This window comes from Crassostrea angulata, chromosome 7 (assembly GCF_025612915.1).
Source record: "Crassostrea angulata isolate pt1a10 chromosome 7, ASM2561291v2, whole genome shotgun sequence".
Taxonomy (NCBI): Eukaryota; Metazoa; Mollusca; class Bivalvia; order Ostreida; family Ostreidae; genus Magallana; species Magallana angulata.
This window is the reverse complement of record NC_069117.1, coordinates 24,352,657-24,380,546: the sequence shown is the minus strand read 5'-3', so window position 1 is coordinate 24,380,546 and position 27,890 is coordinate 24,352,657. Positions and strand designations below refer to the sequence as shown.

The 27,890-nt window shown below is 33.4% G+C and overlaps 2 protein-coding genes across 2 annotated transcripts; both read left to right on the top strand.

Annotated features, from left to right (window-relative positions):
* Window positions 1-378: 378 nt before the first annotated feature.
* LOC128155366 (palmitoyltransferase ZDHHC12-B-like) lies at window positions 379-3,160 on the top strand. Its single transcript, XM_052817037.1, has 6 exons — window positions 379-502; window positions 692-828; window positions 1,351-1,490; window positions 1,575-1,745; window positions 1,992-2,158; window positions 2,437-3,160. Exons 2-6 carry the CDS (start codon window positions 714-716, stop codon window positions 2,756-2,758), a joined length of 915 nt encoding a protein of 304 aa, XP_052672997.1. The 5' UTR covers window positions 379-502; window positions 692-713; the 3' UTR covers window positions 2,759-3,160.
* A 9,882-nt stretch (window positions 3,161-13,042) lies between these two features.
* On the top strand, window positions 13,043-26,447 carry LOC128191252 (epidermal growth factor receptor-like). Its single transcript, XM_052863340.1, has 7 exons — window positions 13,043-13,112; window positions 13,969-14,140; window positions 16,458-16,528; window positions 25,156-25,267; window positions 25,441-25,599; window positions 25,871-26,082; window positions 26,178-26,447. Exons 1-7 carry the CDS (start codon window positions 13,043-13,045, stop codon window positions 26,315-26,317), a joined length of 936 nt encoding a protein of 311 aa, XP_052719300.1. The 3' UTR covers window positions 26,318-26,447.
* Window positions 26,448-27,890: the final 1,443 nt, after the last annotated feature.

Genomic DNA, 27,890 nt, shown 5'->3' with positions numbered 1-27,890 from the left:
CATTTGAAATTTTCAGGTCAATTCAAATTTTCAGGTCTTTCATATTTCTGCTTGAATAACTGATCATTATGATATTTCTTTAAACAAAATTATACCTGGAAATATGATTTAAACCCCCACAAAATAATTTCATTTGACTAAAATCTTATAAAAGTATCATTTATATAAAATTTCAGGTCTTTCAGGTCTTTCAGGTCATTAGTATTTCAGGTCTTTAGTATGTTCCATATATTACGTTGACATCTCATACCCGATTTTAAATGAAATAACAGTAACGATTTCATGGAAAGCGGCAAAAATTGCTTGAATACAAAGTAAATATAGCTTAAGTTAAAAATTAATAATATTTGTTAACAATATATATTACTTTACAAATAGATAAAGTAAGCAAAGCTGCCAAACATAGAAAGTCGGGATCGAAATTCTGTCTTGTTGCAGAAGGAAAAAGGAATTTGTAATAATAATATGCTCATATTTATCACCAATAAAAGGTTCCTTTAAGGTAAGAATGCATGTCTATACATATTTGAATGATAAAGTGAGATTTCTACAGCTATGTCTAAACTTTCTAGTGCCATATGATAGTTTCATAAGATCTGGTGCTGAAAGTGTTAAGAACTAAATCTTTCTTTTTTATTTTCATTTGTGTAACATGATAATGATATTGAATGTGTTTTAACTTATGAAATAGTGATGTTGAAGTGTGAAAAGACATGAAGAAGAAAATCTTTGGTCGCAGAATTTTATGTGGTAGTCACATCTTAATAAGAGGAGCTCACACTTTACTTGTCCTCGGAGTACCTGCAACACTCCTATATAAGGAGACTTGTAAGTATAGAGTTGTACGCTTCTAAACATTACGTCTACCCAAGAAATGAAGATTTAAACAAGATGAAGTCATAGGAATAACAACAAATTTCTGACAGAGATTTATAATGGGAAATGTTGACATCTTTTATCCATTCAAAATTACTCGGGACACCAGAGTCACATAAATTAACGTTATCATCTGGGGTACTTTCATGTCATGCAATACAAGATCCTCATATATTTTTTATTTTTTGCTGTGTATTGAAACCTGACAAGCTAGAGGGGGCATTTCAAAATAGAAATCATGGGATTTTTTTATGCTATTAACTGAATAAAATCATTTGAACCCTGAGGTATATATGAATATCTAATGATTTGAGAAAATGTGCTACATATGGTAAATATCTTTGGACAGAGTATTGGAGGGTGGAGCTAGCAACTCATTATCATTTCAAATTCCCCATCTATATTACTAACCCTCTCGGCGTCATTATTACTATTAAATATTGCATGCTAATGTGTCATATTGTTTATTTTTAGCATTGAAGAAAGCCCTTATTGAGCGAGAAGACTTAGTGTATGGATGTAGCTATATTCTTCTTGTTCTAGCATCCCTGATTTTTTATTATGTCAGTTGTTTGAAAAATCCTGGATATCTTGGACCAAAAAATTCCAAACTGGTAAGAGACAGTTTTAGCATTTTTAGGAGAGTTATTGCTCTTTTAGTGTGGTGATTGTTGTTGATATTTGATGAATTATTACAGACATCAAAAGTTGACCCTGAAGATCATGGGGACACAGATGAAGATGTATCAGACACAACACCTATGATGCAAGAGTCAGATAGTTCTGGTTTGATTGAACAGTCAGTGAATGAGGGAAGGTTGAAGGCTCTGAAGCAGCGGTTTAGATACTGTGATTATTGTGAAGTTGAGGTAATCTCCAAACTTCTGTTGTTTTATGGTATTTCAATGTTTTAAACATGTACGTTATCGCTAAATCTGTTCATTCCAATGCAGATTTTCAATATTTATTAAAGAATTTTGTAATCTTTAAATCTGATGTAATAAACTTGGTGCTTTTGTTTCTTTTAAGGGGGATAAGCAAGGCATTATCTGGTACAGAAACTCGAGTTTTTAACAACCAGTGTTTATTATACATGTACTATTTTTCTATGGCAGCAACCGATGAGAAGTAAGCACTGCGAGGACTGCAAACAGTGTGTACGGAAACATGACCACCACTGTCCTTGGCTGGACACCTGTGTGGGGGAGGGCAACCACAAGTACTTCTGGACCTTCCTGTTGCTCACCTCTGTCCTCGTAATCTGGACCTTCGCAATCACATGGTAAGTGCAAGTTACATTTACACAGTATGTGCAAATTCCAATCACATGGGAAGCTAACATTGCAAGCACTTCTCAGTCCTATCAAGGAATTTGTTTTGAATATTTAAGTTCAATTTTTTTAAATTATACAAAAAAAAATATTTCCAATTGAATTTCATCTAATACCAGTACTTGTTTATATAATACATTTGTGATGGTCTAAAACCATTTTAACAGTTAATGAAACTAAATACATTATTTAAAAATGGAAATTTTATAAACTTTTCTGATCATTATAGGACAAACTTCCAATATGAACAGGAGTGGAAGCACTGGTGGAAGACAAATGTGGTGTTCTTTATAAACATGGTCATTTTGTCGTTTGGAGGCTTCACTGTGATTGGTCTACTGGGATTCCACACCTTCCTCATGTTCCGCGGACTGACCACCTGGGAGCTTGTGTCCAGGGAGCGCATTACCTATCTCAAGCACCTGAGTGATGACTTTCACCCTTTTGATGAAGGGTGTTTTATGAATATGTATAACTTTCTCACTGTTTGCAAATACAGAGAATGGGAGTGTATGTATGATAGGAAAGTGGAGCAAAATGGACTGGTGTAGACTTAGTGGTGGTACCAATCAACTATTTATCAAAAAAGAGATATACTCTTAGTTGTGTCGATTTTTTTTAACTTGCCATATCATGCTTTAAATTTAATATCTTTTTATATTGTTGCATTGTCTTGTGCTGTAGTATGTATAGTAGGTTTTCAATTTTTTTTTATATACCAATTGTTTTTATTTTAAGAATGAGTACAATTGTCTGTTGTATTGAATATTTGTCAGAATTTAAATAGTGTACTTATGGCATTCACTTGTTCTAATCAACTACATGAACAGAGTGTATGTTCCTGTTATAAATTTATGTTGTAAATTTCTCAATGTCATATTGACATATCCCAATCCAAAGAATCCACAGAAATGTAGAAATCTTAAATGCATAATAAAGACAACATATCATTCTATTTTGTTTAATAATCATAGGTATACCATATCTCATAACATATTTAAATCCTATAAATTATACATAGCTAATACATTCATCAAAAGGAGGATATGAAACTTCACTTGAAATAAAATTCATAATGTTTTAGAGCTGATGTTGAGCAAACGACATTTTTGCTAAAAGTGGCAAACAATTAACAAGGAAGAAACAAAAATTATAAATTACTCTATACCAGAAATTGAGAGAGAGAGGTGGTAACCAAATACGATTAAATAAGTATCTATCATGTCAGAAATTTTCACAAATAACTACCAAACCATGCACAGTTCTTAATAATGAAAAAATATATATATTGACTTGGTTATGTCAACAAACAAAAAATCACAAAAATGTGAAAATTTGCGCGCGCTCTCTCTCTCTCTCTCTCAATCAATTTCTGACTTAAAGAAATTTATAGTTTTTTGTTTGCTTGATTGTTGATTAATTGTTTGTTTTTGTTAACCTATTTTTGGGTTGGGTTGGAATCATTAAAATATCTTATGTAATAAAACAAAAAGCCAAAAAATGTCTTTTCTGGTGGGGGGGGGGGGGGGGTTTCATGCCAAGAAAACTCATAAGAAGTATACGTACTTCTTTCATAATATATTTTAGCAAATAATAATTTTTGGTAGTTCTCAAAACATTATCGAAGGTACGAAAGCTCATAAGTGCCAGGTGAAGAAAAATATGCGGCGGTCTCATTACTTAACTACGAAAGACGAATAGGGCCACTTAAAAAATATTTTTATCTCGTAATTACGAGAAAAGATCTCGTTATTACGAGTTAATTATCTCGTTATTATGAGAAAAGATCTCGTAATTACGAGAAAAGATCTCGTTATTACGAGTTAATTATCTCGTTATTACGAGTTAATACGAGTTAATTATCTCGTAAATACGAGAAAAGATCTCGTAATTACGAGAAAAGATCTCGTTATTATGAGTTAATTATCTCGTAATTACGAGAAAAGATCTCGTAATTACGAGAAAAGATCTCGTAATTACGAGAAAAGATCTCGTTATTACGAGTTAATTATCTCGTAATTACGAGAAAAGATCTATTTTTGAAATGGCGCGTTTCATTATTCTATTCTTTTTATATAAAGTGTATGAACTACTGCAATGTCTATTAATATACACTTACTTAGCACATGTGATCATCGTTTAAAACGCATAATTTGATATAAAATCGGAACAAGCAGTTTTTAAGAAATTTCAGAAGAATTAGCAAAGCAAATTGAGTAAAAAATTCATTGAACTATATGTCAATAATTAAGAAGGATACGTGTTATTTTTTTTCAGACTCCAAAATGTTTATATAAAATCAATTATTTTCAATATACATGTAGGTTGTGTATGAACATATAAAACACAAATTCGGGTGAATCCTGTGTATCCATATCCATGACTGAAACTATATAGTCATTAAGTGATCTGTAACTAATAAAACTGTGTTTTTACGACTATAGGACTACCTGGTATTTACTTCGGAGTGGGATTATAATATATATAAGTTGAATAGAAAAATTACATAAAGTTCTTTCCTTTTATTAAAGGGGCATGGTCACGATTTGGTCAAAAATTCTTTTTTCGATTTTAATGTTTACAATGCTTTAGTAAGGCATTTTTAATAAGCAACCAAAATTTTAATGTCATTTGTTGAGTTTTAAGCGAGTTAAAGAGCTTACAATTCTTCGCTATGTAAACAAAGCTTTTGTTTACATTTTGAGTGTTGAAGTAAAAATTCCAGTTTTAGACCTAAAATGAATGAGTTAATCGTTAGGAACTGTTTTTTATGCTTAAAATAAACTAGAAGATAGACAAATTAGCTTGAAAAAGATTTTTTACTGGTATATTGAACCTATGTAAACAAAATCAGGGCACGAGCCTTGTTTACATGACGAAGAATTGTGAGCCCTGTATCTTGCTTAATACTTATCAATTGGCACCCAAATTTCATTTGATCATTAGAAATACATTGCTAAAGCATTGTAAATAATAAAAACAGAAAAATAAAATTTGACCAAAATCGTGACCATGCCCCTTTAATACCAGATAAAATGTCAAATCCAATCATTTTGATATGTCGAAATTAATGAATAATGATCGTTGTTATTTTTAAATATTGATCAAAATTGAATCAACGTTTCTGGAATGAAAAAGATAGACTTAAAGTGTGATCCAGTCGAATTCTTTTTCAGAAACGCACCATTTTATATAGATCTTTTCTCGTAATAACGAGATCTTTTCTCGTAATAACGAGAAAATTAACTCGTAATAACGAGAAAATTATCTCGTAATAACGAGATCTTTTCTCGTAATAACGAGAAAATTAACTCGTAATAACGAGAAAATTATCTCGTAATAACGAGATCTTTTCTCGTAATAACGAGATAACTAACTCGTAATAACGAGATCTTTTCGTAATAACGAGATAACTAACTCGTAATAACGAGATCTTTTCTCGTAATTACGAGATAAAAATATTTTTTTTATGTGGCCCTATTCGGCTTTCGTACTTAACCGTCGGCGCCACTTGATTTATCTGACATAATTATCTGACAACCACCATATAGCGGTCGCCATCTATTAATTTGGTGGCTGCCAGATAAAATACTGGTGAGTGGCAGCCTCCAGAAATATTTCTGGCGGTCGCCAGAAAGTTATATGGTGGCCGCCAAAAATAATCTTGCGGCCGTCAGATAAAATTTCTTTTTCTTACGTAGAACGTACGGGCTTCCGTACAAAGCAAACCAATTTTACGTATATTTTAAGTAACCTAAAAACTAAAGAGATATAGTAAACTTCATATTGAATAAAAAAATCAAAACATTTACAATTATTCATAAAATAGCTATGAAATGGATCGTTGCAAGAGGATTTATTTAGTACTCTTACGTTACCGCTTTGCGAAATAGCATCGCATGACATCAACATGAAGAATTTAAGCGTTTGTTTCCGGGTAACCAATCGTGAAATACAATTTATTGTGTATTACACGCCTTTATTGGAATATATTTACATCAGCTAAGTATGATTCCCTGCATGTCTTACGAAAATTAGTGTTAATTCGTTGTTCAATAGAAAATGAGTGGAGACTTACATTCCCATTTAACGACATATTTTATCTGACGTACTGATGTTCATTAACAATATTTTAGGTACTTTTACTTACTCTTTACGATCAATTTATTAATTTGTGAAAAGAAAGATGTTGGCATTGAATAAAATGGTATTTTTATGATTTATTGATGAAGCGGGTAATGAAGATGGCGATCGTTGCTGGAAAAAAAATACAGAACCCGCGTAAGCGGGTTATGGTTGTTTTTTTGCAGTGTCGATAACTTAATATCCCGCATGAATCACTAAAGAAAGCACTTTATTGTTTGAGTATGTCACTGGAGAGAGGTGTAGCGCCTTTCCCCATCATTTTGCCTACACTCGTGTTTGAACAGGAATTACCTGTTACTAAAAATAGATACAGGTACCTGTCGCAATATGAGTTCGAAACTTAGGTACTGATTTTATATATGGTGTCTGTTACCACGTATTTGTTATAAATTCAGGAAACCTGTATCAAGATTGTCAGATTGAAAATATAGAACTCAATGTAGAGAGTGTATATTCTGAACCGTGATAACTTCCGACAAATTGCAATTAATATATGTACAAATAAATTATAGTATTATTAAAAAGATCTCGTTTTATCGGGTGTGCTCATATTCCAGAAATAACTATTTCATGAGATGTTTTAATTTTTAATATATGTGGCTATATGCATGATCGTATTCGAAATGTCACAAATTAAAATATTTGTCTAATTTTCAGTACGAAGACCAAAATTAATCAAGTTCAATGTAAACGTGTACTATTATAGAATACCTGTAGAACATAATTTTAATCGGGTTTCTTTAGTTTGTAGTAGTTCATATAGTCAAATATCCAACTTTTTTTCCATACTAACTTTTTTCTATATACATCCCTAACAAAATCTGAAAATTTTAAACGATGTCGTTTAAGATAATTAACGCTCTTTTATAGTCTGTCCCAAGTTATTGCTTCCATCACTTTTTGATGATTTTTAATAAAAATACACATACCTGTGAAAAAAATACCGTTGAAATCGAGCAAAGGGAATATATCCAAGATATCTTTATTGAACAATTATCATTTTTCTCTCATATAAAAGTTCACAGGAACGAAAACAAATTTCTTGCGGAGATTTATATTGGGATTTGTTTACATCTTTTCTCCATTCGGAATTACTCGGGATACCTCGTGCAATTTTTCAACGTTATCATCCGGGCTTATTAATGGCTGATGCAATGCAAAATCCCCGTATACTTTCTATTTTTGGATGTGTATTGAAACCTGAAGCGGTAGAGGGGGCGTTTCAAAACAGATAATGTGGACATTTTTCATGTTAGTGGATGGACGTAGTTTGGGCACAAAGGTATTTATGATTATCGAAATATCAAGCAAAAAGTGGTGGAAGCAAAAACTCGGGACAGAGTATAATATGGGCAATTGTGTATTTTGCGTTTCTTTGAATATATTTTTAATATTGTAGAATATTGAAAAATATCTGATGTTTGCATTGAAAAGCGCTATATTGTAGGCGAAATCGTATACTACATTGCTGAAGAACGCTAATACCTTTTTCTACAGAAAATATGTTTAACAACCCCCACCGCCACTTCCACGGATTTTATTATCATTATCACTGTCGATTAAATTGTTACATAGAAGGAAAAGCCAATTTTCCAAAATTGCGACGGTTTCCATGGTAACTACGGTCTACTTGAAAGTCTGAGGACAGCCCGTGTAGTCCGTGAAGTTCGTGCTCTCTATGTAGCTTTAGTTTTGATCGATCAAGAAAAACAGCAAATAAACAGCAAAGGTATATAAAGAGGACATCAAAGAACGATGTAAAAATTATTGATTGTTTATAATGGCTACTTGATTTAATGTTGACATTTTAACTGGTTTTGAAAATTATATAATAATTCTTACGCTGACAGGTAGCTCGTGCTTTGGATTTCTGGCTAGTCATTCATATATGAATTACAATCATTTTCCGTAAGAAATTTTGGTAAACATACTAAGTAGACGTTAGATTGTAAATATACTATGATGTACCAATGCAACATTTGGAAAATAAATGTATTTGAAAATCAAAACTATTTAGACATGCAAAAAAAACCCCCAAAAACTACAGTCAGCACTGCTGCTACAGTAGGATCAAAACAACGTATATACTTTAATGATCCTTTCCTATTTTCAATACAGTGTACATGTATAATGTACGTAGTTATAATTATGACATCATTTGGGTAGTGACCCACCTTAAAAAACAGCTCTTGAAAACAAATATGCAGGTTAATATATTTATCAAACAGCATATCAAACCAAACTGGAGTAAATACAGTCTATTGATAAACACTTAAAGGTCATATGAAACGATTTTTAACACTATGATTTTCTTTCATGAATATAAAGCTTGGTATAAACAAATGTTAAAATACATGATGTAAGATTTTTTTACCTTTGCATTACTGAGAAATAACCGTGAAAACTGAGCACCTGAAAAAATTCTTGCCCGCTTATCGTTCATGATTTTGTGGATTTATGACGTCACAAAGACCCACCGATGTAAACAATGCATTAAAACTAGTGTAATTTTACAGTAGTTTATCGATTAAATTTTAGTAATTTTTGTATATATGAACGTGTCTTTCTTTTCAAATGAGATCATTTGATTTCGTAGTAGCCTACAGATGACTTAGTTTTAATTGGTCGTTAATGAATAAATCTAATATCAGCTTCTCTTAAAAGTAAAATCATGATGAAGATCCCGTACCGGAGTGGAAATTTAACGAAAGAAATGCTCCAACATTTACAGCTGATTAATGAATTATCCTTATCCTTTTGAAATAGAAACATCATTTTCTTCTTCGGTACGTATAATGATTGAGCTACATTTAAAGGGAATTAAAGCATTTAAATTGATTTGATTTATTTTGTCACATAAAAAAGTATATAAGGCAGGCCAATGAAAATGTTTGAGGCATTGTGTACATAGTTTGTATTTAAGAGCTGCTATAAAATGCCGCAAAATTATTCTAAAATTTTATTTCGAAATAATATAAATTTCTGACTTATTGATATATACATGTAGCAATATCTTTAGAAAATACTTTGTGTACACGTGTATTAACGTTTTATTAAATTAAATCGCGGAAATATGTCATTTACGGATTTAGAAATGTATCGGTAAAATAAATCGGTTGTTTGATAAAAATAGTTGTGAACGAATGTGAAGATAATCAACAGATTTTATTAAGAACAAGCATCAATAATGATAAAAAAAACACGAAAGAAAACATTGCGGAAGAAAGTGAGATAAAAGGGATCTGTGAGTAAACACCGCACATACACGTTTTAAAATCAAAACACCGCACATTCAAGTACACGTTTCAAAAACAAAAGATTTGAAGAAATTTCTCTTAGACTAAAAATAATTAAATGGTAACATATTTGTGAATTTGAAAGTGAAACAAACAATATAATCGTGAAGCGAATGAGGCACAATGAGGCCTACAAGTTGTTTAGAAAAAAAATCTTAATGAATTGCATGAACGCGCAAATGGGAAAAAACGATCAGACTTATTTTTGAATTTGTCAATTTCATTAAAAAGATCAAAATAAAACATATAAATATGCTTATATTAAATTATGTTATACTTGCATGTGGATCTAATGAAGAAAATCATTTATTCTCCCTGCAGTCTCGAAACTGAATATCATTATGTACACGCTATTACATGTAAATAAAAACGCACACGATTTCATTTCTTGAGAGAAAAAATACTGACGTGGTTGATTATTGTATAATTATACAAGTTTTTATATAAAATAGTATTTTTTTTTCTTTTAAAATGCTGCAAAATGACATGGATATTTGTATTCACAACATAGCTTTATAAGGCGATTGGGTCTTACTGACGTCATAAGCAAGGGAGGTAAGCCGCGTAAGTCAATGTTCCTTTTCCCGATTAAGTAATTTTGATCGACTGTGGCGCTCACATTTTGCATAAAATATCCAAAAAACAGTGTTAGTCTTATTAAATAGGCACTTATGAACTCATTCCCGTATATAACTCAATATGGTCAGGATATCGTTTCATATGACCTTTAATGTCGTACATGAGGGTTTTAAAAAGACAGCTGCAGGAAGTTGTAAACATATTGAGTGAACTTCTTCCGGATTCTTGCTATGTTGACTACGTCGTTTCGGAGTCTGCATAACTCTGTCTAGGTGGAAGAATGTACATATTGGCTGTGTTTCATTATAGATAATGACGAGACAACGTTCTAAGATGTAAATATAACGAGTTTACGTACAATTTGCATGAACTAGAACCGTACATTAACTTTTAATATTTAAATCTATCAACACCCTACTAGATTATTAGGGAAAATATTCCTGAATTATAGTTCTCTTATCCTGTACATTAATGTGTGTGTGCGTACTGTGGAAATAAACAAGGAAACATTTATTTTATGTCACAATATAAGTGCAGTTTAAAGCTTCAGGACAGGGCGTAATCGTTTTTTCAATAAAATATTCTTAACGAGCAAAAAAGGGGGGGGGGGCAAAATTTAATTACGTTTATATTTAAAAACAAAAAATATTTTCAATCTGACAATCTTGATATAGGTTTCCAGAATTTATGACAAATACGTGGTTACAGACACCATATAAAATCAGTACCTAGGTTTCGAACTCATATTGCGACAGGTACCTGTATCTATTTTTAGTAACAGGTAATTCCTGCTCAAACACGAGCGTTGGCAAAATGATGGGGAAATACTCAAATGATTAAGTGTTTTCTTTGGTGTTTCATGCGGAATATTAAGTTATCGACATTGCATTTTTTTTTACACAGATGTGGTTTGTTGTCATCATGTTTTACTGTTTTAAGATAATGAACTTTCAATGATATATAAATTTGCAGGGTTTTTCCCACTAAATAACAAAAATAAGGAAAAACATCTAAACACTAGCCAGACGTTAACACAACAACGTAACAACCAAATAGCAACTATTTTACGCGGTATAGACATCGTTTACTTAAACGTTTTATTCAGTTTGGCATAGAGGAACAAATTAATTGGTCGATTGTTTCAATAATTGGTATTTAAGAAGGCTGGATGGTCGCGGCCATTTTATACTTTTTTTTATTTTCACTGAGATGAAGAGCTCTGTATAAACTTTCAGATTTTAAAGCTAAAGTATTTGGATTTTTTCTTATTTAATTATAGTTTATCGACAAAAATGTCATATTTAACATTTTAAGGTACATGTGATGGGTTAAATGTTGATCATCCAGCCTCCTTAACACAGGGGCCAAGCCCGTTTTAACATTAATTTCAATATTTATAGTTACATTGAAATTAATGTTAAAACGGGCTTAGCGTACTTGGCGCATTGACCTTTGCTAGTACCACTGTATATTTGAAATTATCTTTTTCTTCAGGACTATGTCTAAAATCAAGGGACACAGAGGGTATTTTTTCGCTGTGTTATTTTTATGCCTTGTTCATTTATAGTCGCCTGTTTATAAATATGATAGAAAAGACATTTATTTTAACGTTTTACAGCAAATAAACTTAACTTCGATAATGGCTAATGATAAGTAATTGGACACAATGTGGCATTTAATTAAAAGGATAGTGATATACTTGTAGAGAAAATGGTTATTACTTACTGATATTTTAGATAATAATTAATTGAACAGATATACTTGAAAGTCTTTTTAAGAACTAAAATAGAGTTTGCTCTTTTGTCACCTAATGGGGCTTCCTGTACACCAAAGAAGGAAAAAAGCCTTTGGAAATGGAGTGCTCTGGAGAACTTTATTGATCTAACGGAGAATAGGTAGTTGGCAGTGCATGTTACGCAATCAAGCCCTACAATGATTATGTATAAACGCATCTTAAGCTAAATTATGTTCTTTGTGACTACCAGTTACAGTGTGAAACCAAGATTATCATTAAAATCAATTAGCATATCAGAATATCTCTAATAGATCGCTTTGATTTTTTATTTTGCCAATTGAATGTTTGCTGTAATGGAGACATATGTCATTTTGAAGCTCACTGACAGAGAAGTCTTCAGAAATTCTAGCGCCCAGTTTCATTTCTATTTTAAAATCTGCCGGAGAAATGGAGAGTAAACATAGGGAAAATGTTATCATTTGTGTCTGACAAGCAATTAATTGCATTGTCGTATTGTTTTAATAGGTCTTGACTTTTTCTAAATGTCTTTTATCAAGGTTGTGTCAACTTGTTCCTCAACTCAAACATCAGTTTGTGGAGGAAACGAAAATCTCAATAGTCTCCAAGCCCAACTATCTCAACGACTACACATATTTCTTAATTGCTTAAAGGCCATTTCGCAATAACAAAACTGCTGAAATTAATTTCAAATGTCTGTTCACAACCGCCAAGCTTCCAGATATAAAGGTCATAAAACCTTTCAGATTGTCCTATTATGAGTGGACATTTTCGTCCTTGCACTCGCGGCCATTTTTGTTCATTCAAAGTTATAAAATTAAGACTTGAAACGGAAATGATCTCTATTTTCTAAATCTTCAGCTTTCTTTTGTAAGAGATGAGTTGGTTTTGGGTGGTTTGTGGCATTAAACGGATCAGACATCTACTGCAAATATATATTTCATTAGCTCTGTGGGGTACATTGTTAGAATTAAATTCATGTGAATCAGGGTAAAAGTAGCCCTTTCTATCGTTGTGCTTGATCCTTGGAATTCCTGAGGAGAGATTGAGACTCTCGATAAATGAGGAAACATCGAAATGATGCAGCGCTGGGTGCAACCGTAGCTGAACAGCAGGGCTTTTTTGATCTGGGTGAAGTGTGGGAGTATGTGTGATGACCTGCTGTTTATTTCTAAGCCTCCTTATCCTAATTCCATGGTGTAAAGACCTCAGATATGTTACTCACGCGTCAAATTGGTTGAAAACTCGGCATTTTTGTAGATCAAGTCAGCACTGCGCATGCCACTTCCTTCATTCATAACCCGCGATGCATTCATACGTTGATTAGGGGGGCAATTATGTAGTTGTCTTTGATTTATGAGAATTCTATTTTTCCTGTAAATGACCGGTTTAATTATAGTCGAAAATTGCTGAACGGCACCTTACGAGACTGAACTTTTGAAGAAACTTGTCGTTTTCTGTAGTTAAGTGGACAATGATCGCAAACAATCATAATCATTAAATCTAGATTATATTGTTTGGTTATAAACAGCGGTTTCCTGTGTTGTTATTACACGGTTGCTGTCCAGAGGCGACATTTTGTTTTGCAGTTTCATCCTAATATACGACCGTGATGCAATTATGAAAAAAAAACAACGTTCAAGGCATCAATTAAAAAGGTTTGATCTGTATATATGTCTAAAATAGTCAACACTATATTAATTTTTATTAAGAACTGGTAAATTATAAATTAAGCTACTGTACAAATTTTTTGGTACAACATTGTGTTTCAGAGAAACTGAGAGAAAGAGGGTGTCTTATTAAAACCTTTTTGGTTACCAACATTTCAAATCGAGGAATTCTGCAAAATTATGATTCATTAGTATAATATAAATCATATACTACATATGAAACATAAACTGGTATTCTCCCCCGATTTCCGGTAAATGTAATTGGTAAATACGCAAAAATAAGCGGCAATCAGCGAGTTTTTATGGCGTATGTACAGCTAGTATACGGCGTGAATTAGCGGAGTCGATAAATCGTCATCAACGTGAAAATCCTCGTCAGTCGGAGTGGGCAGATGGCCGGCGGAAACCGCTCGGAAACCAATCATATCCCCACAGAATTCTCTCTGTCGCGCTGCGGACTAAGGCACAAGGTCTCTTTACTCGGGCAAGGTAACAATCTTCTTTTTAAGTTTTGTTTCATATAATTATTTTATGGGTTGCAATTCGTGAAGAATTTGATTAATGCTCAAGATACTTACATTCGAGGACATCTAGCTTATATTGCGAAATCAGGGTTAGATAGATTGTACATTAAACTTCCCTAAAATTAAAGTCTTCTTAATAATGACAATATGATAAATAAATGATAAATATCTTATCAATTTAAATTTGGTTACTATATAAAAAAAAATAAATAGTTACTATTTTTTCTGTATTTTATTTAACATAATTTTGGACGAGACATTTTTATAATTGAAATCTCGAACCGTGTTTACGAAAGATAAGTGGTTCAAAAAGTGCATCGTTTCATATGATTAACAAATCCTTGAAGTTTTTTTTTTCAATTTTTGAATTTGGTCGATCTATTTAATCACAGATCGTTCATAACTTGATAATGTCAAATTACCTTTTTTCTTTTCATTTTTGAACTTCACGGAAAATGTCAATCTATAAGTGAACCCAGCAGAAGGTCTCTTTGGAACCAAAGCGTTTATTTCCAGCGAATTAGTCCATTATAGACCAACTGATTCCATCAATACGTTCACACACAGCGCTAATTTGACAAAAATTAGGATATTGAAACTGCTTTATATTCAATCATTTATTCTGCCATTTAATTTTTCTTAGGGAACCCTAGTTTTATTTATTGTGAATAGCAAAATACAGTAGTATACTATTGCAAATAGGGCGTATGAACTTTGGAAAATAAATGTTTAAAATAATGTGATTAAGTATTGAATTTGATTTAATTTCATTTCTTTTCTTCATCTTTTTATTTGCATGACATAAATATTTAAAACTGATTTGGCGATTTTACGAAATTAAGCTGAAGTCAAGGAGAAAACACAAAAAGTGGGACAGGTTCTTCAATGGAGTAAACAGGGGCTTTCAAGTAATCGTTTAATTAGGGTGTGTGTTGTTTGATACCCGTAACAGTATTCCACTTGATATTGATCCCATTTCTTGAAAGTTGTTCAATATCAGCGTTTTAATTTGGAGACTTTATGAGAACTTTTTTGGAGTACTGCCCCGTATTCTTTCAAGTTAAGCAATCGTAACGTCTTCGTAAATTTTTGTATCGATATTATGTCGCGGTTGCACTCTTAAAGCCAGTTTACGCCACCAAGATTATGGACAATGATATAACGTAAAATCCAATACCTTCAATCATGTAAAAATTCTTCCTACAAAATTATCGAAGAATGAATTCTTTGTTGGTTACTTTTGTCTGCTTTATATAATGACGTAAGATTCTCGGGACTCCTTGATAAATACAAAATCTAGATAAAAAGAGAGAATTGTGTTTGGTTATTTTTTTTTTTCATTTAAATTAACTGATTTACAGAACTTTTATACTTAAAGAAAAAATTAATCAAGTCGTTTAAAAAGGAGAGAGAAGCAAATTAAATCTTGTGCAAGTACATGTAGATCCTGTGTAAGTACAGATACACTAAATCTCCAGACTCCTCCTTTTCCGGGATTCATATTTGTGGTTTAATTTACGATCGACGCATCCATGTACTGGGATCTTTTTTTCGTGTTCAAGATCTTAAGCTGTTCAGTCCTCGATTTCACGTATTTCCTGTTTGTTTGCACCCGTTATACCCCCTCCCCTCTAGTAGCATCTGTTTTTACCCGATAATTGAGTTAATGACAAAATAATTAAAGTAATCATTCTAAGGAATCGTCTTCTGGATTTCACGAACGCATTCAGAAGACATGAACCATCAAAAGAGACGTTAGCCAATAATGGCGAACTATGGCGACATTGAATCTCTTGGCCCGAGTTTATTTCTTCGTGGGGGAGGTCAGCGTAATACCCCCACAAATCTTGCCGACAGGATAATCTGTCAGGTGTTTTTCAAATACACAGGTAAATCTCAGGTGTTAAAAACGAAATGAAGATAAATGTGAAACTTCTGACGTGACAAGAAAACGTCAGAGGAGTGGATGGTTTTCATACAAAGAGGCCTTTAAATCATATGTGCAGCATATATGATCTAAAAAAATTATTTGAAGGGAAAAAATGGCAAACCGAGCTATCTTTATCAAAGTACGTACTGATACCTGAATGATGTAAACAATGTGAGTCATGCACGCTCACCAGGTAGAGAGCGAACCCCTCTGCTCTAGGCCCAAGCAAGTGGGATGGTCGGGCTTTCTGACTTTTAATATGTCACACATTATTAAAGTATTTAAACATCGACCCATTAAACCAGATTTATTGTATATATTGAAATCAGAGCGTACCGACTACTCGTTTCAGGATGAAGAGTGACTTGCTTCTATTTCTGGGATATCTTTGTTGTGTTTCACACGCGGGGAGGAGGAGAAAAGGTAAGGAATTAATGCACGTGCTTATTGAGATGCAATGACAGAAACAACTCGTAGAAATATTTAATACATTAGTGAACACTTACGAGGTGTGTACTTATAGTTAATGTGAATTTAGGGGCATAGTTCACTTGGTTGATTATTAGCCAAAAAAAAAAAATGAACAAAAAATAAATGTGACAAAAATTGCATAGAAAATAATTCATAATTTTGGATGTTTATTCATCCGAGCTCCCCAGCGATATGAAATGAGAAGAGACGCATAGATTGAATTGATAAATTAAAATGCGTTCTGAAATGCGCTAGCAATGAAAATGCATCAACCATATGTGGTCTCATTTTCCTGAATTAGCCCATCATTTAGAATTGAAGGAGAATAACCGACAATAAAAATCATTTAAGGTCAATTTGATAAATAAATGTCGCCTAGAACAATGGAAAAGGTCTTGTGTAGTACAAATCTACCATTGTGACGGAGAAAATTAACGTCAAATTGATTTCATACGCTGATTTTAACGTCACTCTGGGCCATTTTTAACCGTTATTGGATGGTGCCAACAGCAGCGTATTTGATTAAACTTTTAAGAAACAAGGCACGGGTAGTAAATAAGAATAATCTTCTAACTTATCCGACCTATAAAATTATATCCAGACTTCCAACGATCTCGTGGGTGATGGTGTTAATTCGTCTACACCTCTTTACAGACTTTGATCCTGTGATTTCTATTAAAACCGAACCTTCAAATCGGTCAATAGGGACCTGATTAATAAAAATGAATTTAAGATAAAAAAAAAAACCTTCCCCCGATAACTCACAGAAATATTTCGAAACCATGTGATAAAATGTAGGAGTTGTTTTTAGGTTATAAATTGAATATTTCATAATTTGGATATTGAAAATGCGCTTCAAAACAACAACAATTTGCAATCTACAACGAAAACAACAACAACAACAACAAAAACAATAACAGGAAACAGTAATAACTAAAACCAATAAAAACAACAACAAAAACTTGTAAAAATATATAGTAGGCATTCAAATTAGGAAGTTTTATTGTTGATGTCCCCTGTATTATCTTTGGAGGACATATTCTAATTGACAAATCTAATGATAATATGGACTATTTCAACTGGTCTCATATCTCACTTATTGGCTGCCCTCGCATCAAAAGTCTCAGTTTGACACAAATTGGAAACAGGAAACTTTTAATGCCTGTATTTTGATGTATTCCGCAATGCCGGTATTATTGGATACGAAATTGGCCCAGTGTTGTGAATAATGATACACGGAGATCAGATTAAATGCTGGAATGGGACAGATAAGAAAGTTATGAATAAATGTTATTGGAATTTGGAGGAAAACAGATCGGCGTGTATATCGGCAATCGGTTTTTAGAACGCAGTTCGCAGTTCGCAGTTCGCAATTGAATAGTGAACTGCGTTCTATAGAACGCAGTTCGCAATTCAAAATTTAGTGCGATTGAATAGTGAACTGCGTTCTATAGAACGCAGTTCGCAATTCAAAATTTAGAATTCATATTTGGGGCCCGCTTGCCTTATATGCAATTCTATGCAATTGAATAGTGAACTGCGTTCTATAGAACGCAGTTCGCAATTCAAAATTTAGAATTCATACTTGGGGCCCGCTTGCCTTCTATGCAATTGAATAGTGAACTGCGTTCTATAGAACGCAGTTCGCAATTCAAAATTTAGAATTCATACTTGGGGCCCGCTTGCCTTATATGCAATTGAATAGTGAACTGCGTTCTATAGAACGCAGTTCGCAATTCAAAATTTAGAATTCATACTTGGGGCCCGCTTGCCTTCTATGCAATTGAATAGTGAACTGCATTCTATAGAACGCAGTTCGCAATTCAAAATTTAGAATTCATATTCATATTTGGGACCCGCTTGCCTTATATGCAATTGAATAGTGAACTGCGTTCTATAGAACGCAGTTCGCAATTCAAAATTTAGAATTCATATTTGAGGCCCGCTTGCCTTGTATGCAATTGAATAGTGAACTGCAATCTATCTAGAACGCAGTTTGCAATTCAAATTTAGAATTCATATTTGGGTAGTTTTTAGCTCACCGAAACGAAGTCGGGGGGAGCTTATGCTATACCCTCGGCGTCGGCGTCGGCGTCCGAACCTGGTTAAAGTTTTTGTTGCAGGTCCTGTATCTAAGTTATTACTTGTCCTATCTTCACCAAACTTGCATGGATGATGCATCTTGACCTACTCATGGACTTGAAAGACCTGAATGCTGAATCAGGGCCATGAGTTTCAGATGCTGGAGGAGGTTAAGGTTTTTGGAGCAAGTTAGAGTTTTTGGTGCAGGTGCCCTTTGATAGCAATCATTAGGTTACTACTGGTCCTAACTTTACCAAACTTGCATGGATGGTGCATCTTATGATACTGATGCATCAGACATGCTTTAATGCTGAATCTGAGCCATAGGTTGATGATTATATCTTAGTTATTACTGGTCCTAACTTCACTAAATTTGCATAGATGGTGCGTCTTATGATACTGATATACCTGGCAGGCTTGAATGCTGAATCTGAGCCATAGGTTTCAGATGCTGGATAAGGTTAAGGTTTTTAGAGCTGGTTAACGTTTTTGGAGCAGGTGCCCTTTGATGATTATATCTTAGTTATTACTGGTCCTAACTTCACTAAATTTGCATAGAGGGTGCGTCTTATGATACTGATATACCTGGCAGGCTTGAATGCTGAATCTGAGCCATAGGTTTCAGATGCTGGATGAGGTTAAGGTTTTAAGAGCTGGTTAAAGTTTTTGGAGCAGGTGCCCTTTGATGATTATATCTTAGTTATTACTGGTCCTAACTTCACCAAACTTGCATAGATGGTGTGTCGTATGATACTGATGCCTCTGACAGGAAGGAATGCCGAATCTGAGCCATAAGTTTCGGATGCTGGATGAGGTTAAGGTTTTTAGAGCTGGTTAAAGTTTTGGAGCAGGTGCCCTTTGATGATTATAACCTAGTTATCACTGGTCTTAACTTCACCAAACTTATATGGATGGTGCGTCTTATAATACTGATGCACCTGACAGGCATGAATGCTGAATCTGAGCCATAGGTTTCGGATGCTGAAGGAGGTTAAAGTTTTAAGAGTTTGTTAAAGTTTTTGGAGCAGGTGCCCTCTGATGATTATATCTTAGTTATTACTGGTCCTAACTTCATAAAACGTGCATGGATGATACGTCTTCTGATACTGATGCACCTGGCAGGCTTGAATGCTGAATCTGAGGCGTATGTTTCGGATGCTGGATGAGATTTGTTTTTTTGGAACAGGTCACAAATTTTATAGATAATAGCTTGCATAGTTGATTTAACTATAATATTAATGAACTGCAGAGGTAGCTTCAGATGGAGATCTCCATTATCAAAGTTGCTAAAAAAAATTATCCTATCTAAAACCTGCTTGATAGATGTGTTCGTTGTTAAATGATATAATATGATTCCTATGATATAGTATTGTATGATATGATACACTATTGTTTTATATGAAACAATATTATATCATATATTATATTGTAAAAAGTTATATGATACGATATGATATTGTATCAATTTTTTTTGTACATTATGATATGATATTGTATTGTGATATTGTTATGTATAGTATTGTTTATTATGATACAATATTGTATAATATGATATTGTATAATATCACATATATTATATTTTATCACATGCTATTTCATATGATATTGCAACATAATATAGTATCATATGATATGATATTGTATAATATATATCATATCATATGATACGATATTGTATAAAATGAGATTGGTTTATATAATATATTATTATATCAATATATGAAAATGTATTATATGATATTGTATAATGTGATATTGTATCATATAATACAATAAAGTATACTATGATATTGTATGATATAATATAGTACTATATCACATGATATTGTATCAATTAATATGATACAATGTTGTAGCTAATTTTATTGTATCATATGATACAATATCCTACATTGTATTAAATATGATACAATATCATACAATGCAATATCATGCTATAATATTATACAGTATAATATTGTGATGCATTATGTGATATGATATTGTATCATATATTATTATAATGTATCATATCATATCAATATCATAATATATTATGATATTGTATTATGTGATCAAATACAATAATGTATAACAAGATACAATGTCATATCATATGTTACAATATCATATTTCATCATTATTTATTACAGTATTTTATTGTAATATATGATATATATTGTACTGGTATCATAGGATGCAATATAGTATTTTATATTATCGTATTGATAAACATTGTATCATATAATACCCTATGAAATGAACATATGATTATTATACAATATTTATTATATGATATTGTTATACGATATTTTGTCAAAACAGTATCCATGTATATCCAAGATCATTAACTATGATTTTCAAATAATATGATAAAGGTTGTCTCATAAAGGTGATTCCTCAAAAAGGTGATCCCTCGTCTCGGTGAGCTTTGTAATCTGTTATTACCTATGTTTAAGAATCGGGCTTATATGCAATTGAATAGTGAACTGCGTTCTATCTAGAAAGCAATTCGCAAATCAAAATTTAGAATTCATATTCGGGACCTGAATTTTTCAGGGGCATCTACTAGTGGTATTTCACTACCACTGTGAAAATATGGTGATGCAGTTATCTATAGTTTCTGAGAATCGGGCTTATATGCAATTGAATACTGTAGTTTCATTGATATTCAAGGGCATCAATTTTCGTGGATAAAGTGAAAATCACAATATCAAGTATACGTAAATTAGTGGCCAATGAACCTATCAATACAAAATGTTAATTAAAATTGCATTTCAATGAATATTTAATTTCGTGGATCAACTAAACAATGATCCACGAAATTCATATCCTTATCTAGTGACACACTAGTAACTATATTTTTATTCATATGCACTGATAATAAATGAAAATAATATATATATTTCAAAGTACATTTTATTTATTTTTTATCCATGCTTGTGTGCATGCATATTTCAGCATGCGCAGTCTAACATTTCCGGACACGACTTCCTACTAGACTGTGAAACTTGCAAAGTTGCGTTAGCGCGACGGCGTGTTAAGCAAAGTTGTGTTAGCGCGACGGCGTGTTGTGCAAAGTTGTGTTAGCGCGACGGCGTGTTGTGCAAAGTTGCGTTAGCGCGACGGTGTGTTGTGTACATGTGTTAGCGCAATGTCTCGTTTATCTGAACGCGATGTCGCGCTAATGCAAATGGCCCTATCCGGACACCATACAGATCTCAAAAACTATAGATTACTGCATCACCAATTTTCACAGTGGTAGTGAAATACCACTAGTAGATGCCCCTGAAAATTTCGGGCCCCAAAAATGAATTGCAAACTGCGTTCTAGAACGCAGTTCACTCTTCAATTGCATATAAGGCAAGCGGGCCCCAAGTATGAATTCTAAATTTGGAATTGCGAACTGCGTTCTATAGAACGCAGTTCACTATTCAATTTCATATAAGGCAAGCGGGCCCCAAGTATGAATTCTAAATTTGGAATTGCGAACTGCGTTCTATAGAACGAAGTTCACTATTCAATTGCATATAAGGCAAGCGGGCCCCAAGTATGAATTCTAAATTTTGAATTGCGAACTGTGTTCTATAGAACGCAGTTCACTCTTCAATTGCATATAAGGCAAGCGGGCCCCAAGTATGAATTCTAAATTTTGAATTGCGAACTGCGTTCTATAGAACGCAGTTCACTATTCATTGCATATAAGGCAAGCGGGCCCCAAGTATGAATTCTAAATTTTGAATCGCGAACTGCGTTCTATAGAACGCAGTTCACTATTCAATTGCATATAAGGCAAGCGGGCCCCAAGTATGAATTCTAAATTTGGAATTGCGAACTGCGTTCTATAGAACGCAGTTCACTATTCAATTGCATATAAGGCAAGCGGGCCCCAAGTATGAATTCTAAATTTTGAATTGCGAACTGCGTTCTATAGAACGCAGTTCACTATTCAATTGCATATAAGGCAAGCGGGCCCCAAATATGAATTCTAAATTTTGAATTGCGAACTGCGTTCTATAGAACGCAGTTCACTATTCAATTTCATATAAGGCAAGCGGGCCCCAAGTATGAATTCTAAATTTTGAATTGCGAACTGCGTTCTATAGAACGCAGTTCACTATTCAATTGCATATAAGGCAAGCGGGCCCCAAGTATGAATTCTAAATTTTGAATTGCGAACTGCGTTCTATAGAACGCAGTTCACTATTCAATTGCATATAAGGCAAGCGGGCCCCAAATATGAATTCTAAATTTTGAATTGCGAACTGCGTTCTATAGAACGCAGTTCACTATTCAATTGCATATAAGGCAAGCGGGCCCCAAGTATGAATTCTAAATTTTGAATTGCGAACTGCGTTCTATAGAACGCAGTTCACTATTCAATTGCATATAAGGCAAGCGGGCCCCAAATATGAATTCTAAATTTTGAATTGCGAACTGCGTTCTGTAGAACGCAGTTCACTATTCAATTGCATATAAGGCAAGCGGGCCCCAAATATGAATTCTAAATTTTGAATTGCGAACTGCCTTCTATAGAACGCAGTTCACTATTCAATTGCATATAAGGCAAGGGAGCCCCAAATATGAATTCTAAATTTTGAATTGCGAACTGCGTTCTATAGAACGCAGTTCACTATTCAATTGCATATAAGGCAAGCGGGCCCCAAATATGAATTCTAAATTTGAAATTGCGAACTGCGTTCTATAGAACGCAGTTCACTATTCAATTGCATATAAGGCAAGCGGGCCCCAAGTATGAATTCTAAATTTTGAATTGCGAACTGCGTTCTATAGAACGCAGTTCACTATTCAATTGCATATAAGGCAAGCGGGCCCCAAGTATGAATTCTAAATTTTGAATTGCGAACTGCGTTCTATAGAACGCAGTTCACTATTCAATTGCATATAAGGCAAGCGGGCCCCAAATATGAATTCTAAATTTTGAATTGCGAACTGCGTTCTATAGAACGCAGTTCACTATTCAATTGCATATAAGGCAAGCGGGCCCCAAGTATGAATTCTAAATTTTGAATTGCGAACTGCGTTCTATAGAACGCAGTTCACTATTCAATTGCATATAAGGCAAGCGGGCCCCAAATATGAATTCTAAATTTTGAATTGCGAACTGCGTTCTATAGAACGCAGTTCACTATTCAATTGCATATAAGGCAAGCGGGTCCCAAATATGAATTCTAAATTTTGAATTGCGAACTGCGTTCTATAGAACGCAGTTCACTATTCAATTGCATATAAGGCAAGCGGGCCCCAAATATGAATTCTAAATTTTGAATTGCGAACTGCGTTCTATAGAACGCAGTTCACTATTCAATTGCATATAAGGCAAGCGGGCCCCAAGTATGAATTCTAAATTTTGAATTGCGAACTGCCTTCTATAGAACGCAGTTCACTATTCAATTGCATATAAGGCAAGCGGGCCCCAAGTATGAATTCTAAATTTTGAATTGCGAACTGCGTTCTATAGAACGCAGTTCACTATTCAATTGCATAGAAGGCAAGCGGGCCCCAAGTATGAATTCTAAATTTTGAATTGCGAACTGCGTTCTATAGAACGCAGTTCACTATTCAATTGCATAGAATTGCATATAAGGCAAGCGGGCCCCAAATATGAATTCTAAATTTTGAATTGCGAACTGCGTTCTATAGAACGCAGTTCACTATTCAATCGCACTAAATTTTGAATTGCGAACTGCGTTCTATAGAACGCAGTTCACTATTCAATTGCGAACTGCGAACTGCGAACTGCGTTCTAAAAACCGATTGCCGTGTATATCGATATTGTGGTATTCTCTCTCTGAAAAAGAATATGACAGTATCTTCAGAGATTATTGAATGTAGATTTTTAAAATCATCAAAACAAAAAATACAACGCTCGGGATACTCTTTTTTTCATAGCTATAGAGAATCACCGGTGCTTTCCGATTAGGTGTCTATAAAGACGAAATGTATTAGGGTATCAAATATATTCCCTCTCATATGTAGAATCGATAGATAATGATATATCTTGAATGGCATGTGGAAGAATCAAATGCAGATAAAATGTCCCCAGTAAATCCCCTCTGACCTCCATATACACACCATATTCTCCTATAGTCTTTCATGAGGTCAGGAAAGATTATGGCATCTCTGCTTGAATAATTAGAAGAGTCCCAGCCGGAGAACAATTGCATCGTTTTAGATACATTTTATTGTCAGTTGGTATTTGATATTAAAATTTAATAATTGACATATTAAAGTCATATGCTCTCGTTTCTGGGCGAAATGACCATTTTCTTTATATGTTAATACAGCGCTTTATGAAGATAATAAATATAAGGTCAATTCTAATGATGATATATGAAAAATAACAATGCCTACGGCGTATTTGAGGTCTTTAATTTATGATAATCCAGGATTGATTTATATTTTATTGATAATTGTAGTTCACCACTTACATTTTTTTTAAAGCAAGCCAAATTTTGATGAGTAGAATTATCATGTATGATATTTCATATATACAGTGTGTCCCGGCCTCAAAGATCCTGACTATGTGAATTACTTTAATATCCAAAGATTTAAAGGCTGCACAAAAATTACCGGAAACATCATCATTAGCGATGCTACATTCAACGGGTAAAGTATATTTTTGCATGTGTAGCAAATTCAATGTTTCAAATAATGCCATACCGTATGTCTTTACAATACACATTCAAAATTGTTTAAAACAAGAGCAATTATATAAAAAACGAGCATCTTTATATTCATATTTTTTGTATTTTAAACTCTTGTATGTCGTTTTTCTGTAGTGACCCATACCTCAACTTGATGGGACTTCACCCACATGCTCTCAAAGTGTTTGAAAACGTCCAAGATATAACAGGGTGTCTCGTGGTCCAAGGCTATCATCCAGACTTCACCAGTCTTTCCTATTTCAAGAATCTCAGTCGAATACGTGGAAAGAGAACGTAAGCGCTTTGAGTTAGTAGTACGCATGAACTCCGAATTTATGCATCGCCTGTTGTAACTTGGCCTGATAATCCGCATTCAATGAGTTTATTGATCATATATTTGTCAAAATCTGATAAAGTACTATTATATTGGAAACGATGACGCCATCATCTGTTCTTAAACAACCGGAAGAAATTCAATTGATTAGGTTGATATGTGTAGCTCAGCTATTTCTATGATGCACTAAATTAGGAAACGTACATGGTTTTTTTTCTTTATCTTTTTCAGGCTACTTGACAATTCATTAACAATAGCATTCACATCATTAAAATACCTCGGTATGACATCATTGAAATCAATACAGCGAGGGAACGTCATGATCGCAAGCAACAAAGATTTATGTTATGTTGATAGTATAGAGTTCCAGCAATTCTTTCGAAGATCCAGAAATAAACGCCAGAGAGCAGTAGTTCAAAGAAACAAGCCATTATTAAACTGTGGTGAGCAGAACATTATTTACGTTACAACTGTTGTTTTCTTTTTGTTTATTGAGACTAATTGGCATCGAATTTTCATGCGAATTATTTTTGTTCAGTTTCAGAGAATGCAGTGTGTAGTTTACGGTGTTCCTCGAAAGGTTGTTGGGGACCAGGATATAAAAACTGTGTTGAAAAGGACACACATTTTAGCAATCTTATAGACAATATGTTATGGACCCAGTCCTTAAACTGGTGATGTGATTTGTGATGTCATGACAACGCATTGCTGTACAGTTGACGTCATTCCAGTATACCGCATGAGATTAGTGGTCCACTGCCTATTATTTTTGTTGTTGGTTTTTCTGTTATTAAACGTTCATAACTTTTTTAGTTATTTCATTATACAGATGTTGCACCTAAAAATCCGTTAGAATCAATATGGCAATCTGTTTCTGATCTAGACGCTTGGTGCTTCTAAATGATCTGATGCTTTTGGTGCGGATTCAAACAGACAAGCATACATGTACATACCACCAAGTTGGACCAGGATTAAAATCAGGCTCCTTAAAATCTTAAGAAATGCCCCACCTACTATTGGGCTTACACTACTGTTTGCCCAAGTTAGAGGCAAATGTCAGTACATGTATAAAACAAACAGGATTTTATGATTAATTCCTCTTTATCAACATCATAACTTAATAGAGTAAGAGAGAACAAAATTCAAACATTTGTACATGGTGGTTTTAACATAAAAATCATATCTGGTAAGAATATAGTTGGCTTGACTAAGTAATCAATAGATAAAAATCACTGATGATTCCAATGACTGTGATCACAACACAGAAGTAAACCTATCTATAGCAATGCTGACCATCACCCGTGTAAAACTGTTTTACTTTTAAAACAATGCAATTCTCAATAAAGCTGAGGTACCCAATATCTGCAACGAACATTGAGTTACCATTGGTTGCAAAACCTTAACACATGCAGTATATGTACTAGTATAAGATAACTAGATTTATTATCTAGTTTCATTGCAAAGAAAACATTAATTTGAAAGCAACTAAAAGACATGACATGAAAAATTATGAACATTTTAAATAGTTGAGGTAAAAGCACTAAAGTCTCTTATGATTGCTGACCCAAACCTGTAAATCAAGGTATAAATATTCATTGCTGTAGATACATTTGAACGTTAAACCACTGGTTCATGTAAGAAAAAAGGGTTTACATGAGCAATAACTTTTCTTCACACGGGTTCTTTTCACACTGGTTGATAAAAAATGATTATCACGCACAAAAAAACATCAATGCTCTCCTAAATGAAAAGAAAATTCAATGTGCTATGAACAAAGACAACACATACCTGATAATATATTTTCATGTAATGCTGTAGGTATAGATTTTTATCTTAAAAAAATTCATTTTCATTATGTTCTTATTGATACTGGAATGTACAATTATTTCTGATATATATGTACTCTACACAATGTCATGTACATTTTGTATTTGTAAATACAAATTATGGAAGCCTTTTTTCAGGGGTGATGGGAGTAATTTGATGAACCAGAATAATTCTGTTTGAGTGCCGGGTGTAAACTATCTTTACAGTCAATCAAAACAAACATTAAGGGACTACAACCATTTGGAAGTCCGGCGTCACTCTTCACATTCCCCTTTTTGTCAGCGAACCAAAATTTTGGAATAATCCAGAAAATTACACACATGGTACACATTGAAAGGCTAAAATAAGACATCTTACAAAATACCACATATATTGAAATGAACTATAGGTATTTCAATTTACATTGATATCAAGTGTATAGAAC